Genomic DNA, 16,144 nt, shown 5'->3' with positions numbered 1-16,144 from the left:
TTGCAAATTTTAATTTTTTTCCCACTTTTATTTTTGCATTTACTTTTATTTTGCATAGTAAATAATTATTAAATTAAAAATAAATAGATAAAAAATTTGCTACATATTTAATGCACATATATGGATGTGTCACAAAAAATGTAGAAACAATGTTCGAATTTTGGTAAAGACCGCGGTTTGAGCCTTAAAGATGCGAAAGTAACGTCACAGCGCTTGTATAATGCAGATCATGTGTATTCGATGCAGAATGCGGTGCATATGTATACATACATACACTATACACCGAAGTGACGTGAGGAACGTGCGTGTAATAACCGGTGCGCGACGAACGAAACGTGGAATTTTCGGCGATTTCGCCGAGCCTGACCGGGCCGAGTACGGCGCGGCGCTCGCGATTATGCAATCGCTACAAACGATTATACATCTCGCGCTTGCAACAAACGACGAGAGGGCGACCAGGGGCCAGTTTCCGGTGTCGAAATCAGAAACGGTTGCCGATTTATGCAATTCACGAACACCCGTCTCTCCCACCCGGAAACCGTTGGTTTAAAGTGTTCATAAAAAGGTTCGATCAAGCCAATTTTCCACCTAAAATATCATACACATTAATATTAATATTCGACTCTCAATTCTTCATGTGAATTTTCCTACTAAACATCCTATTAAGCAAGCCAGATTTTATTCTAATTTTTTAAACATAATTCATTTATTTTTTAAAAACACGTTTTCTGTATCCAAATATAAAAAAGTAATATATGTTTTTAGATAATAAAAATATAGAATAAACAAAGAAAATTATTTTCACAGATTTTCTTCAAAATATTTTTTTTTCTCGGCCAACAATTTAACAAATTTAATCAAATAATATTTTATATGACTTGTAATATTTTTTGTAGTTTATTTTTCTTTTAAAACCGGATTATTAGAATAGACCAGTACACTCACTTTTATTTTTTTTAAGTTCTGTCGACAAATAATTCTAGGATTTACGATAGATGAGGCGGGTAGCTAAGTATAAATCTTCACGAAGAAATGTCCAGAAGAAATTTATTTCCAGATCTCGATCGTTCTTTCTCTCGATGGCGAGAACCATTTCGTCTACGCAAAAAGTTAGTAGTTGGCGCCGACCTCGATAAATGTCACATGTAAATTCGGATCATCCATATTATCAGCGATTCGAAAATGGCCAGACGTCCTCTTTCTTTTCAGCAAAAATCCGGATTCGTAATACTACGGTGTTTATTTTTAATTGAAACGTTCTCGCTCTTTCTGCAATGATCGCCGAAAGTAAAATCTTTCTCGCACGTAAAAGCTGCATTAACACGTACGGCTTGATATTTTAATAACGATCTAAAGTGAGATGTTAAAAATTAAATCTAAATAAACGAGACTTTTTATGTTTCATATTTTAATTTATTTTTTCTTGGTGTTTTAATCATTTTAATCGTATTAAACACATATCGTGTTTGATTATTTATTACTTTAGAGTTGTCGATTTATTTCTTAATTTATATCCAGAAATATAATATAGAAAATTTTATTTTACTATTTTTTAAATTATCAAATAGAATTTCTACAAAAAAATCTGTATTTTTATAACATATTAATTAAGATTATTTTAAGTCTAGAAAAAAAGAATGCAAGTATTTTCTCTTTCGACTAATTATTTATATAATATTTGCTGGCCAATCTTAAACATTAACATTGTCAATTTCGGCATAACTTTGTATAAAATAATATCAATAAGGAAAATCAAACATTTAAAATCATACATTTAATATTTCTTCTAAAAAGAATTATCTTCAAAGTTAAAGTTGCCGACACTAAAACATTTTAAATATATAAAATGAAGAAGCACTCGTCAGTCCTATTCACAAGAGTCATATAATTTATAAATTTATTTGCAAAGTGCGAACTGCTCGCATTTTGAGAATCAGCTAAAACATTAATTAATTCCATTTTTAATGAGTCTAGACTACCGTGACTGTATCTTTCAATCGATTATTTATGCTTATCAAAAGTAAAATGTAAAAATCATGAATTCGGATTTATATTCAGAAATTCACGTTACGATGAAAATTACAGAAAAAAATGTTGATTCAACTACAAATCAATTCTGTTTGATATCTCGTTAATTAGATATATTACCTTTCAAGGATAGTTATGTGTAGCGATAAAAATAAGATTAATGTTTTATTTATGTAACTTTTATTTTAATTAATAAAAAATTTGTAATTTCTTACATTAATATAAAAAAGTATTTTATAAAATGTGTAAGTAAAATATTTTAGTATCTTTTTATAAAAATTTTTGACTTATACATATTCTTCTGTTTATTTCTTGTACTTAATAATATTCAAATTATCCGCTTTTTTTCTTTTTTATCTGTAGATTTATCGAATAATTTATAATTATATTTATGTTTTACAAATATTTATTTAAATTAACTTAAATATTTGATTTTTTCAAAACTAGTTAGCCTTCGGATCGGAATTTTGTTAAATTATTTATCTATAACGAGAAATTAAATAAAATGAGAAGAACAGTTTGCTATTTATACATAGCTTTTAACTCGCTGAAGATTAATTCGCCGAAAAACCCAAAATCGTTGGATCGTTTGTCATTCACGTCGCCCACGATATATATACATATAATCAAAGAATCTGCATAAATCCATTTTCGCTCGTTGTCTCATTGATTTCACGGCTGTAAAGGAATTCGAAAGATGCATTCTGTTGGCGTGACCTCGCATACCGCGATTTCGACGTCATCCGGGAATCCACGAACTAATTTACGGAGTTTAATGACAGCGTCCCAGGGTCGATATATTTTTTTCTTCCTAGTGCCGGATGTGCACAGCGTTAGCATATTTTTTTTCTGTACCTGTCATCTAATACACGAATATATATTTTAATTTACACACTTTTCTCAACAGTTTCTGATTAATATAAAATCTCCATGTAAAAAGAATTCGTGAAGAGATAAATTGTAGTTGCTTATTAAATCTTAACTATAATTATATTTATTAAATCTTTCAATTCTTTTGGTAACATAAAAGTTTCATCATGTTTCTTATAAGACACAGATGTTACATATGAATTAAAATATTAAAAATCAGAATATTTTATAATTGCATTTTATACAAAATGTTTTCTTATTTTTAAAAACAATTATTTCATAAGAATTAAATTTATTTTTGTTTATTGAACTATTTTATAAAACATTACGCTATAATTTTAAAGGCAGTCTTTATCTCTGTATATCATTTATAAACAATTTTACTTTTAGACTCCTGCATTTTTGTAACAATATTTTATATCAATATATTTTATATCCTTTTTTAAAACGATGTAAACAACTATGTTACAAATGATACTGATGATGCAATATAATCCATCATGAAATAGCACGCAATTTAAGTTAATCATAAATATTAATCATACGTAACGATGTCAAGTGCTGTAACGAGGATAAGTGATCCGTTGCCGCAATAATTTTCGTCAACACGTATACACAGCTGCATTCGCTCTTCTATGAGAAATAATATATTAACGTTCACGCTCTCCTCAGGTTTTCTGGAACTGACCGGGCAGGTGGGGCCAATTAACAAGCAGCAAAATTGCGCGAAGCTGTCCAAAAGTCGGACCACTTTCGGTAATAGCACGGTTCAACCTGGAGAAAGAAGAATCAAGCCGGTTCCGTAAGATCCATAAGTTCCATAAACACCCCGCGAAAAGCATGGAACAAAGGAAATAGGCGGCGACAGCCGTTCAATTTTACGATGTGAAATAACATCAGAATATCATATATATATGTTAAATGAAACTATACTATAGTAGAATTTTTACTGCGAACACATAAAAAATATTTTTCAGTAATTGATTAACTTTTATAGCATTCTATATTTAAAATATTTAAAATGTTTGAAGTATTTAACAGTTCTTGTAACAAAAATTACGAAACGTACTCGTAAAATTAAAATTAAATCCAAACTAATTTTCTATATTAATTTTCATATTATTTTCTTTACCGGTAATTAATCTTCTTTTGCTGACTTTTTTTCTATTTACTTACTGTAGAGCCGTGGAATCGATTCTTCTCGAGTATTTTCTCATTTCTCTTCGAAATTTATGGGATCTGATCTCTCAAATGCGCATCTTATGCCTGTCGCTTTTTCTCGCCGCCTTCAAGAAGAAACTGAGACATGGTCTCGTTACGTGGTAATAAACGACGCAATGATTTATGGATGGGAGGGCATCCAAATGTAATATCGTGCGATGCGCGCAATATTGTTATGTCATTTTTCTCAAGTAATTAAGTAATTCACATTAAAATCTCTTAAGCTGCAATCTTTTACGTTTTTCATCGTTAATATACTGCGATGTAATTTTGCAATAAAATTATCAAAAAAAATACACATAATTAAAGATATAACATTATAATTATGTAATGTGTACAAAGTTTGTACACTAAATCATAAGAAACAAAAACTTAAATTTTCTAATCTTTATTGACAATAATAAAATAATAATAAAATTCAAGACGTACAAAATTATACGAAGTGTTAAAATATACGAACAGAGCATTTTAATGTAATACAATATTTTAATATATATTAAATAAAATATAAAAAGAACTAAAGAGTTATGACATTATTATGTATCTGCTCATTTCTGTTACAAATTTAAACTTCACCTGTACTGGTAGAACTAATTTGATTCACACGACTTACAACGTAATTTTGCTGGTAACATTGTAGACATTTATTGCCCATAGTTAATCGAGAGCTAAGCTCATCATTTATTTCTCATTCTCGTAGGATTTCAATTACGGAATCGGGCGAGCGCGCAATTGCACAACCAGATGATTGAGAGAACACCCGGTGCGATCACGATCGCAAAACAAAGATTCACAAAGATTGAATCGGCACGGGACCTTAATATGCCATACCGTGTCGTATAAAACCTTCTTTATGCCATTTATAATACAATTAATTCGACATAAAATTTGTAATAAAAGTAACATAATAAAAAGAATTGTATTAATTGAGAATTTATCCGAGAATATATATATAAATTTTTTATTATAATTCGGGCAATTATAATGTTGCGTAATAACAATTATAATCTAAATTTTATTAACAAATGGCAAGAATTCTTTCTCTTATATAATTACATACAAAATTTGTAAGAGATAAGTAAGATTACGGAATATAAATATATAGGAATACGAAAGTCTATAATATATCAAACTACTTGTTAAATTAGGTTTCTTCACACGGTTTTCCGCACAAAAGAGACTTAACTTACTTAACTATGAATTTCGACGCGTGCGAGGTGGTACATTTGCGCAAGTCTTGCTTACGAGCGACGAGAAGAGTCGCGCGGGTGCGAGTTTTTCGGCGGTCCCCTACTCGCGCGGGACCCGGTTTCGGTTTCTTTTCACCTAACCGCGTTTCGGCGGCGGGCCCGGTTGCCCACCACCTCGCTCTCCATGCCGCCTCTCCTTGAGGGTTTATCGTATAAAAGCAGGGGGATCTTCATCGTACTCATCAGTCGCAAACACGACGAACCGAGTCCGAAATTCGTGCAGCATCATGAACGCCAAGGTATAATCGGACACGAGAGTTCTTTCATAAAGATTAGTTTGACGATCGTGCGTTGCAACGAGGGTGAACCGTGTTTTTTAAAAGGAGATACATTTGTTGAGATACATCAGTACATTCGTTGTAGAAAATAGATAGTTTTGCAGTTGATATAAAATTAAATTTAAAAAATTTTATGTAGTTAAACAAATTAATTAAGAATAAATTTAATACATTTTACAGTGTTGATCGGTTATTTTTAATTTATTAATTTAAATCAATTTAATATATTTTTGGTTAACATATTAGTTTAAAATTAAAATTTATTTATTAATGTAAGGAACCACATAGAAAAATAATAAACAAATTTTTTAATTATTATTCAATTATATAAGTTCTTATTTTCAATTTTGTTTTACTTTTTACACACTTTTATTTTTAGCGCAAATAATTTCAATATGCTTTTTGATTACAAATCATTCGACTTTTATATCAAATTTGAAAAAAATTTACACGATCAATATATAATTTTGCAAATTCTTTAGAATGCAAAGCATATGATCCTCTGATTTGCAGGTGGTGGTCCTCTTTGCCCTGGTGGCGCTCGCTTTCGCCGAGGAAACGAAGAACGATGAAACAAAGAAGGTGGAGACGAAGAAGGATAAGCGGGGTCTTTACGGAGCCTTGGGCTACGGCTACGGTCTTGATGCTGGACTGGGTTATGGCTATGGTCTCAATGGATTGAGCGCGTACTCGTCCCTTCCGATCAGCCACGGTCTTTCTACCGTCTTGACGAAGGAAGTCGCTGTACCCGTACCCCAACCGGTCGCCGTACCCGTCGAGAAACACGTCCCAGTCCCGGTTAAGGTATTGACATTATTTTCCATTCCCCTTGTTAGAATACTGGCGATTACACGTGTAAACACGTGAAAAACTTGTTAGCAAGATTTGATGAAGAGTACCCGCTCTTCTTCCATCTTCGTATTTCGATATCACATCTCGCCACTTACGAGCGAAAAAAAAACGCAATGTTTCTGAGAATCAATTTCCCGGGAAACGCAATTAGATAAAAGTGAAACAATTAGCAAATAATTCATTGAAGAAATAATAATTTTTACTATGTCCATGTCTTCCAATAGACTGATCAAAGACGATTATGGCTTCTCTAACGGCATACAGATAAAGATTATTTTAATCTCTTGAATGCTACATAAATGGAGTATTTTTAATTCGACATGTACAAATTATTAGATGTTTAGTTAATGTTGCTGCATGTATTCTACCCTTGGCGTAAATTCAAATTCTACGAATTTCATGAATCTCGTTTACATACAGAGATCTGTCGAGAGATTTCTGCTTGACAGAAGTGCATACGGTTAGTTTCTAAAATAACATACAACAGGATCCGTATATGAAATATGGTAATTTAAACTTTCGAAACGTGTATACATTTCTATGCTAAAGGCGATCGCACAAAGAGCGAGAGAGAGAGATATTGTAACAAGTGGAGCGTGATTAGGAGTGCGAGGTCTTCGCTTCTTACATGGGATGTCTTGCGTTGTCTGAGGAATCAGTCACCTTGATCTAGATCTCCCACAGAAACCAAATTAAAACTATATCGTATACATTTGCATTCCTAATGAAATTTACAGTCTCTTATATCGACTAATAAAGCAGGTGATAGAGTAGTAAACAAAAATAGTTTGAATTGCTAATTAACTAGAGTAGAAAGTTTTTTTTTAATAATCTAGCTGTACAAAAAACTGTCGAGCTTCGTATTATAATGTATATTTCTTAATTCTTTGTTCACTTTTTGTTTCCCAATACAATACTGTCTTAATGCAAATATGGGAACTGGAAAATAAATTTATTCGCAAATCTTGCCGATGATCAAAGGTATCCGATCCTTCTTTTTTCAGGTGCCATACGCCGTGCCCGTCGACCGCCCGTACCCCGTCCAAGTGCCCAAACCCTACCCAGTCGAGGTCACCAAGCATGTTCCCGTCCCGGTAGACCGCCCCGTGCCCGTACCCGCCCCGTACGCCGTCAAGGTCCCAGTTCCCGCCCCGTACGCCGTCAAGGTGCCCCAGCCCTACGCCGTCCCCGTCGTCAAACACGTGCCGGTGCCCGTCGAGCAGCCGATCGTCTACGCGAAACTGCAATCCGGTCTTGGATACTACGGTGGCTACAGCGGATACAGCGGTGGATACAGCGGTGGATACAGCGGTGGTTACAGCGGTTACCCCTATGGATACTCCTCCTGGTAAAACGGCAACCCCGAGGGCGACGCTCTTCGTCATCAGCGCGAGGCATCACTCGGATCCGCGTGGATCTTTCAAAGAACTCTTTCAGTGATCACCTTCTTCAGGAAATAAGCGCTTCCAAAGAAAGATATATGTATTAATGTACGTTAATACACATATTCTTCCTCGTCGACGACAAGTGTGATTAAAGTGAATACCTCACGTTTCGGAAATTGAGGGACAATCTGGCGGGTCTTTCAATCTGGTGGGATTCTTTTGGACATTTTTTTTTATGACAGGGAGATAAGGAGAGAGAACGAGTGTCTGGAAAAGAAGAGCGTCCTCTAACTTTGAAAAAAGCAAAAACATTTCCGCGGCGAAAGGGAATCCAGTGGTGCTCGCGATCATCAAGTGTGACTACTTAGGTCTATGTTTCTACTTATAACTTCATTATGCTGATTGTTCATCATTGAAATAAATCTTTTCCTATGAAGAGAGTGTGATCTTTACTCCATCTTACTCCCTCTAACTCTGTTTATCATAATATTCTCTTTTTAATAAAAATTGCGGAAAATATTTGTCGTTTTATGCTATATAATATAAACAAAGATATCACAGAAAAATGTAAGCAAGAAAAAAAAAGATCTTTTTTTCTTTATAATTTATTATTATATATACTTATAGATTTTACACATTTTATATACTGTTTAATTTATGATTACATGTAAACTCTTGCTTACTTAGTATTGAGTACGCGACGTATAGATTTATGTAAGATAATCGACATGTCGAGAAAATTAACCAGAGATAAATAACTGGTAACGCCTTTCTGGTGAACAATTTAAGTTTCTGATTACATTGGCAATCTCTTACCAATTATAAGAAAGTTACAGAACAAAAGCTCGACATTGTATATTCCACGGGCGCGAAAGGGAAATTTAAGGCCGTATTATGAGAAATGATTACACGAATGCGGCGGCGGTGAAATGTCCATTAAATGGAGAACGAGGACACGTTAAACACGCGATTAATGGAATTTGCATGCAGAGCGCACGCCATACACGAAACGTACGCGATGTATACGCACATATCGTAAGCGATATGTTGGGCAAGTCCGAGTCGTAACGCCACTTGCACACCTGCCCAATAAAAAATGTCGCAACCTGATATTTATGACTATATATATATACGCAGGGCGTTTTTGCGAAAGATAACAGATTTGACAAGGAACGAGGAAGACACTGTTCTAGTTACGTGTGTATAAATGTTTTATTATAAAAAAATAATACTAGCATTAACAATCTCACATAACAAGCGAAAATCAACTATAACAGCAAAAACAAAAACTCAACATTTTCCGAAGAATCTACTTGTCTATGTACAAGAATACTACCTCAATTCTTCAGAAATCAACAAATCAACGATTGAAAGTGTTTCAATTTCATAGTCGTGTTGACAGAAATAATAATAGATATCAAAGAAAAAAATCCTTATTGTGCGTTCTATTCGTTCGTTTCTTTTCACATTATTTCAAAGATGAGATCTAATTCAGAGAGATTGGAAAATTTGTGAATATTTATAAATGTTATGCCCTTTACAACTTCTGTCTCTATTACTACATCCAACCATTAAATTGTTTGATAAAAATCGATTATTTAATCGCAAAAGTCGTTCTACATTTGAGATATATCTTTCTCTTTCTCTATGTTACAGAAACACTTTGCTGATAATTACCGCTACTGTGGGAGAAAGCGTTGTTTCTTCATCAGGAACGATTAACGAATTGCATCCCACACAAATATGTGTCTGATATTTTCCAAATAATATGAGTATAGAAAATAAAAATTCTAAATCTTTCTAATCAATATCAATATTATACAAATATTATTTCCTATGCATTTTGAATGAGCATAAAATTAATTTCCTATTCACTTCTTTATCCTTCTGCAAATCTAATACTTCAAAAGTGGTACGTAGTTAAAATTTGGGAAACACCACTTTATATTTATGCATCGGGTTATCGGGTTACCTTTGAAAGTGGAATGAGTCAAGTTTCCAAGAAAGGGTATCGTACATTTAGTACCCATATTTTACTTATCGGAACCCTTTAAGATTTCGCTTAAACCGCTTTCAAAGTGATCGGCTCGCGTATATCATACGCCAATGATTTACTTTTCCTTTCAAGCCGCGCAGACCTCGCACACCGCCATAATCAGTCGTCCTGTCGCATTTCGAAAGCTAATGATCCGCCGAGTAGTCCGGCTGGGATGGCTGGAACTGGGCCTGCTGGTCGCTGCTCTGCTGGTCGTAGGATTCGTGTCCTTGAGAGATATAGGTGCTGTAGTTGAACGTCTCGTGGCTGGCATGATCACCAGCTTCGTCTCCGCCTCCAGCTTCAGCGGAAATGCCACCTCCGTCGTGACTCGAGTGTGGAATCGGGATCGTCTTCGGCACCGGGATGAAGACCGGCTTGGTCAAAGTAATCGGATGCGGTACGGGGATCGGATGCGGCACAGGCACCGGTTTAGATATTATGAACGGCACCTGAATTAAATTAAATCAAAAACATTTATTTACAGCTCTAGAGATCAGTCCTTTTTAATTAATTAAATAAGTATACAAAAATTATTATTGTTTATTAAAATTGTAATATAAAACAATCATTATAAATTTCTTCTACCTTTTATGTTACGTAAAAGTCCAAAATCAATACTTGTAGATACATAACGTAAATATAAAATATTAAAAATATGAATATATACACCTGTATAATTAATACAAATATGTAATAAAAAAATAAAAAATAAAAATTGAAAAATTATCAAGTTATAGGATGACTTCTCTGGACAACGTTATGTGTTTTTCGAGGTTTTCTTATGTCACGATTTCAATAAAGAAATATAATGTATTTTTTTATTCTGTGTAGAAAAATTTTATTGATGTTTCTTATAGATTATAGAATAATATTAGCTTATAAGATCTTTTTAAATTGGTAATAAATACCTGCTGATGCAGTTCCACCGGTACTGGCTTCTCTATAGGAACTGGCACGTGCTGCGGCACTTTCACTATCTGCGGTACTCGAATCGCTACGGGATGTTTCACTGGCACTGGAAATGGGATATGATGTGGTATCTGAGAAATGGAAAAAACTGTAACTGGTCAGCCACATTTGCACAGCGCGCTGTATAAGGAAAAATTAGAAATCTGCGATGTTTGTTTTATATACTTTGCTATTGAAATCATTATTCTCTTTATTTTTATTTTTCTATTATTATTACAATTATTACATGTAATCTATATAAATTATTTCAATATTAAAATTAAAATGTGAAAAAGTATACATATAACTGCATCTACAATACATACTATATATGTAACATTAATATAAATATTTGAATTTTTAGAATTCTTAAGAGAAAATTTCTGAACAGAGGATTTCCTTAATGAAATTTTTAATTACATTTTTGGAGATTTTTGGACATTTTCCATAAATGCATAAATTTATTGAAAAAGTGTTTTGTTATACTTTCTGTTGCTCTTTTATTTTCGGACACTAATTTTACAAATCTAATGTCATAATTTTTGCGTTTATTTTGGATCTTGGATGTTTAATTTTGAAAAATAATAAGATAAAAATTTCGAATTAATCAATTTAAATTGTAAATTAGCTCTTAATTTTCCTGGAAAATTGCTTACCTTAACGGGATACGGCACAGGGACCTTGATAGCTACTGTCTTGGTGACCTTGATTATCTTGGTTGGCACCTCGTGCAAATGTACTGATTGCGAGATGAGCTTGGGCTCATCTGCTCCAAGACCATGACCTTCGTGTACCAAGAACGAGGGCCATGCCATGACTGTCATTGCCACCAGCGTGAGTAAAAACTGCAAAGGTGTAACATCGTCATGAAAGCGTAACTGACCTGACAGATAATCAGCAATTGAACATATCCATAAAACCACGATAATTGCGACAAAAGCAATTGCGTAGATCTTAATGCAATCAAGGTAAATCTTAAATCAAAATTTGTGAAACAAATTGTTAAACAATTAATAATTACAATTTCTTTAAATAAATATTAGAAAAAAAATGAATAATATTCTGTAATGTAAAAATAGTAATTTTTATATACTTTTAATTTGTTTCTACAACTCTAAATCAAACTTTCATTTACTTTTAAAATGTTAAAATGTAATTATTAGATTATAATCATAAAGAGTTCAATAAGATGCAGTAATAATAAAATAGATGTTTCAGTGTTCAAATTTCAATCACAATTTGTATTTCACGATTATCCATGCTTCTAAATTTCAATGCAGGCATATATTCAAGCGATTTCATTTTCGACGAAAAATCTCGATGTCATTTGTAATTTCGCGCATTTTTAATTCTCAGAAGGATCTATCAAAATCACTGTCGAGCACACAAATATCACAAAGCCGCTATTTCCGATGATCCGAAAGCCATGTGATCCGGAAGAAATGAAGAAGTATGACGATTCTCAAAATTTCCATGCTCTTGAAATTTCCGATCACGATGGAAACTTACGAATTGCAACATGATTGTCATCTCGTGGTTCTGGATCGAGATCCGATGGTGTTTCCGCACTGACTATTATACGTCTATACGGTGGCTTATATACGGGGACCTTCACCATAGATCGGTTCACCACGAAGAAAACACTCACTCACTCTCTTTCCGACTGGCCGATCTCTTTCGCCGTCGATCTCGTCTCCTCTTTTCCGTTTTTTGCGATTAGGCCATTCGCGCGAATAAGTTCAACGATCCAACCGAGCAATGGGCGCGACGGAAATAAAAGGTAAGAGGTCTTACCATGCACGGAAAGATCGAGCGTCACGAAGATCAATGATCACGAAGAGGCACACTCTCGCCAATGAAAAGTTTAACGATATGTATCTTAAAAAATGCATTAATAAATAAAAATATGATCTTAATAAATCATAACAATATGTGATACATAAATAATCAAACATCAATCTTTTTAGTATAAAATGTATATTTTTTATATTTATTTTTAAAAAAATTTAATTACTGTAAATTTATTATATATATGTATAATATACAAAAATATATATATTTATTTTATGTATTATAGACAAAAAAATTATTTTGTAAAGTTAATGTATTATAAACAAAAAAAAAGATTTGAAATTTCTTATTAGATAATCATATGAAAGACAAAAAACACTTGCATAGGAAGTAATGATAATTTTGACGTACAACTCGAGTTTCAATTTCCGGTTATACACTAATGCGGAGAACGTGCGATCAATGTCTTCTCAAAAGCGAAGCGAGTATAATGCAAACGAGAGTGAAAGGACTATCACCGAAAGGCAGCGGGGGCTCACAAAGTAAGAGGGCCTGCGACCTGGTTCATCGGTTTCCACTTGGACATAAGTGAATATCATAAGAGTGCATTTGTTTCGTAAGAAAACACTCAAGTTCATTATCAATCAGTCACGACTAATATTTATTTTATTTCTGACAGTCTATGGAAGGAAAAACTGCTTCAAAATAATTTTCTAACAATTTATGAAAAGAATATTTCCTTAATGTATTTTAATACTTTTTTCAATTTTTCTTACTCCATTATGTTTATGTTAATATATTTTATTTTTTTAATTCCATGTAACGTAATATCTAAAATCTCGCAAAGATAAAAATAGGAAAACTAATATTTGTATCAAATTATTAGTTATTAGTACAATAATTTTAATAGTTTATTTCTGATTTATTCTTTCGGTTTATTTATGATTATTCTTATCGATAATTTATCAGTAACCGTTATTTAGTATAATATATTTTTGTTAATAATGACTTAAAGTATTTAATCTATTATAGTTTGAAAATCATTTTATTGTATTTGCTAATTTTATATTTATTAAGTATAGAGAAGTGGACACGCTTTCTCCAATGATTGTAAATCATTTACGCGCTCGTGTAAACACTTATTTATACTACAGAACATTATATTACAAATGTCTACATTGAGGGAATAAAAGCAACAAAGAAAGAAGAGAATCACGAAACCGAAACCACTATCTAAATAATCATGAAGTCGCTAAAATCGCAAAATGCGGTCAAGTCAGATAATAAGCTAAAGATAAGTCAATTTAGATCAAATCAAATTAACTGATGATTATTGTGAAAAACGAATGAGCATAATATCTCTACAATTCAAGATCTGAACTTGTTAGCTACAAATAATTGGTTATTTCCAGATTACGGGAGCAATCTGATAAACACAGCCACATATCTATTTATGCAAAATAAATTGCAATTATTAAAAAAATATACATTTATTACCAATATGTATATCGGTGAGCCGTTATTACAAATAGTAGCGGTGAATGAATTTGCCGACTTTCATTGAAAGTGAGAGGAGAAAGAGAAGATCGTGCAAATAGTTTTACTGTTGTATCAAACCGGTTATTGTCTTTCTCACATCCTAAAACTTCGCTCCATCGTACAAATCTATATAGTATTATTTCACTACAATAAAATTTCATTATCAATTCTATAGTTATTCAAACACAATGTGTGTAACAAAAAATTCAAAAATTAGCTTTTTATACTTTTTCCAGTTATAAATCGTTTTTTCGAAAATTAATAAAAACACGTGTAATATTAACATATAAGTTAGCATAAAAAATGGTTTCCCCATTAATTAAATTATTTAATTAATATTTAAATTATTTTCTATTAATTAAATTATTAAAAATTGTTACAAGGTACTTATTTACTTTTAATTACTTTATTTTATTTTATTTTATTTACATAGAATCGCAAAAATCGATCACAATCATATAGATTATAGAATTAAATTAGAACGTGATTCATATAATACGATTGAAATTTAAGTTCACAGACGGAGACGCGGAAGTGAACGGGAAAGGTAAGGAAAAGGTATGACTTCCTACCTTCACTTGACTTATAATTCGAACATGCTGCAGAACAAAGATTTAGATAAAAGAACAATATTTTTGCGTAAGTTACTTTTTCAGCAAAGCCAGAGAAAGGCATAAAATGTATATGAACGCCGTTACTGCTATTGAGTTATGCTTAGGCAGGATATACATTTATACTTGAGATCTCTAGGAAGTGATTCATTGTTCAGCAATAATAAAGAACTATTGATAACCCAAAAAATTATGCTGGAACATTCAAAAGTGCATAGAAAAGAAATACTTTTATATGCAATCAATAAAATATTTCAATTATTAATAAGATGTTATATTATCATAAAGGAATAATGAATACTTCTCATTTTGCAATTATGTTAATTAGAGTTTTAAAAAAGAAGAAATGTACAGCATCTATTAAGGAAAAAAATAATCATCTCTGTAATTTTTGTAAATAACCTTTCATATTTTTTTAAATATCTTGCATTTAAAATTTTAAGTAAAGACATTAAAAATATAGATAAATAAATTAAATTTTTTTAAATTACACAATTATTTTTTATGTATATATATAATTAGATTGTTACGCACAGAGAGATAATATATAGAGAATGAATCTAATTGCAGTTTATCTCAACAGTAATGATAACTTTCACACAAATAGAAATTTTTAAATATTGTGCAAACATTTAGCGAAAGCTACAAGTTCCTTGAAACTATGTTTCGAAAACTAATGTAGCGATTGACGCTATATTAAGTTAATATAAATGTATACTTGTGTCATTCAAGGCGCTTATAATGGTGCAAATGCATTTTAATTCGAGAGTTGATATGATATACATTTATATGTTTTAACACACACACACACACACACATTCTCACGTTTAATTAATATTCTTACCATATAATCACAAACTCTACTTTTATATCGGAAAGGAGCAACTTGTACGGAAAGTTAAGCAGACTAGTACCTAGTCTGCTTATCGAAATAGTTTCCTGTTTACTGGTTCGTAAATAGCATATATCGTACATCGCACATGTTGAGATCAGCATAGTCTTAAAGTAAATTAATTATTATGTTAATCTAATATAATTGACAATTTTTACAAAGATAACAGAATCAAAAATTTTTCTTAAAGTGAAACAGTAAAAGAATTTATTAAGAAAATTTTAAAGCTAAATTATTATGAAATAAATATATTTTCCCCAATTTTTTTTTTAAATAAATGATATTATATATCGCTATTATTATATACAATTATAAAATAAATTAATAGATAATTAATTTAAATTTAAATGTTATTTATAAAAAATTAGAATTAAAAATTATAGAACAAAAAATTATTAAACAATTTTCTTATTAATTTGTATAGAACTAAATGTTCTATTA

General features: G+C 31.8%; 2 protein-coding genes across 2 annotated transcripts; one reads left to right on the top strand and one right to left on the bottom strand.

Annotated features, from left to right (window-relative positions):
- Positions 1-5,556: 5,556 nt before the first annotated feature.
- On the top strand, positions 5,557-8,320 carry LOC105454025 (zinc finger protein 512B-like). Its single transcript, XM_011696349.1, has 3 exons — positions 5,557-5,608; positions 6,161-6,451; positions 7,504-8,320. The coding sequence occupies exons 1-3, from the start codon at positions 5,597-5,599 to the stop codon at positions 7,849-7,851; spliced, it is 651 nt and encodes a 216-aa protein (XP_011694651.1). The 5' UTR covers positions 5,557-5,596; the 3' UTR covers positions 7,852-8,320.
- A 754-nt stretch (positions 8,321-9,074) lies between these two features.
- Positions 9,075-12,798, bottom strand: LOC105454024 (zinc finger protein 512B-like). Its single transcript, XM_011696348.1, has 4 exons — positions 12,380-12,798; positions 11,527-11,715; positions 10,831-10,962; positions 9,075-10,371 (listed from the first exon to the last, which is right to left on the bottom strand). The coding sequence occupies exons 1-4, from the start codon at positions 12,398-12,400 to the stop codon at positions 10,066-10,068; spliced, it is 648 nt and encodes a 215-aa protein (XP_011694650.1). The 5' UTR covers positions 12,401-12,798; the 3' UTR covers positions 9,075-10,065.
- Between the last annotated feature and the right edge of the window lie 3,346 nt (positions 12,799-16,144).

Source organism: Wasmannia auropunctata, unplaced genomic scaffold (assembly GCF_000956235.1).
Source record: "Wasmannia auropunctata unplaced genomic scaffold, wasmannia.A_1.0 LD335989.1, whole genome shotgun sequence".
Lineage (NCBI taxonomy): Eukaryota > Metazoa > Arthropoda > Insecta > Hymenoptera > Formicidae > Wasmannia > Wasmannia auropunctata.
Note: the sequence above shows the minus strand (reverse complement) of the source record. Positions and strands in the feature narration are given on the sequence as shown.

Excerpts from the sequence above, each read along its gene's own strand:
- LOC105454025 (XM_011696349.1), top strand. Across the intron at positions 6,452-7,503 it reads ACGTCCCAGTCCCGGTTAAG|GTGCCATACGCCGTGCCCGT; the intron begins GTATTGACATTA and ends TTCTTTTTTCAG.
- LOC105454024 (XM_011696348.1), bottom strand. The coding sequence starts at position 12,400 with ATGACAATCATGTTGCAATTC. Across the intron at positions 10,963-11,526 it reads CTGTGCCGTATCCCGTTAAG|ATACCACATCATATCCCATT; the intron begins GTAAGCAATTTT and ends TCCATTTCTCAG. Across the intron at positions 10,372-10,830 it reads CGGTGGAACTGCATCAGCAG|GTGCCGTTCATAATATCTAA; the intron begins GTATTTATTACC and ends AATTTAATTCAG.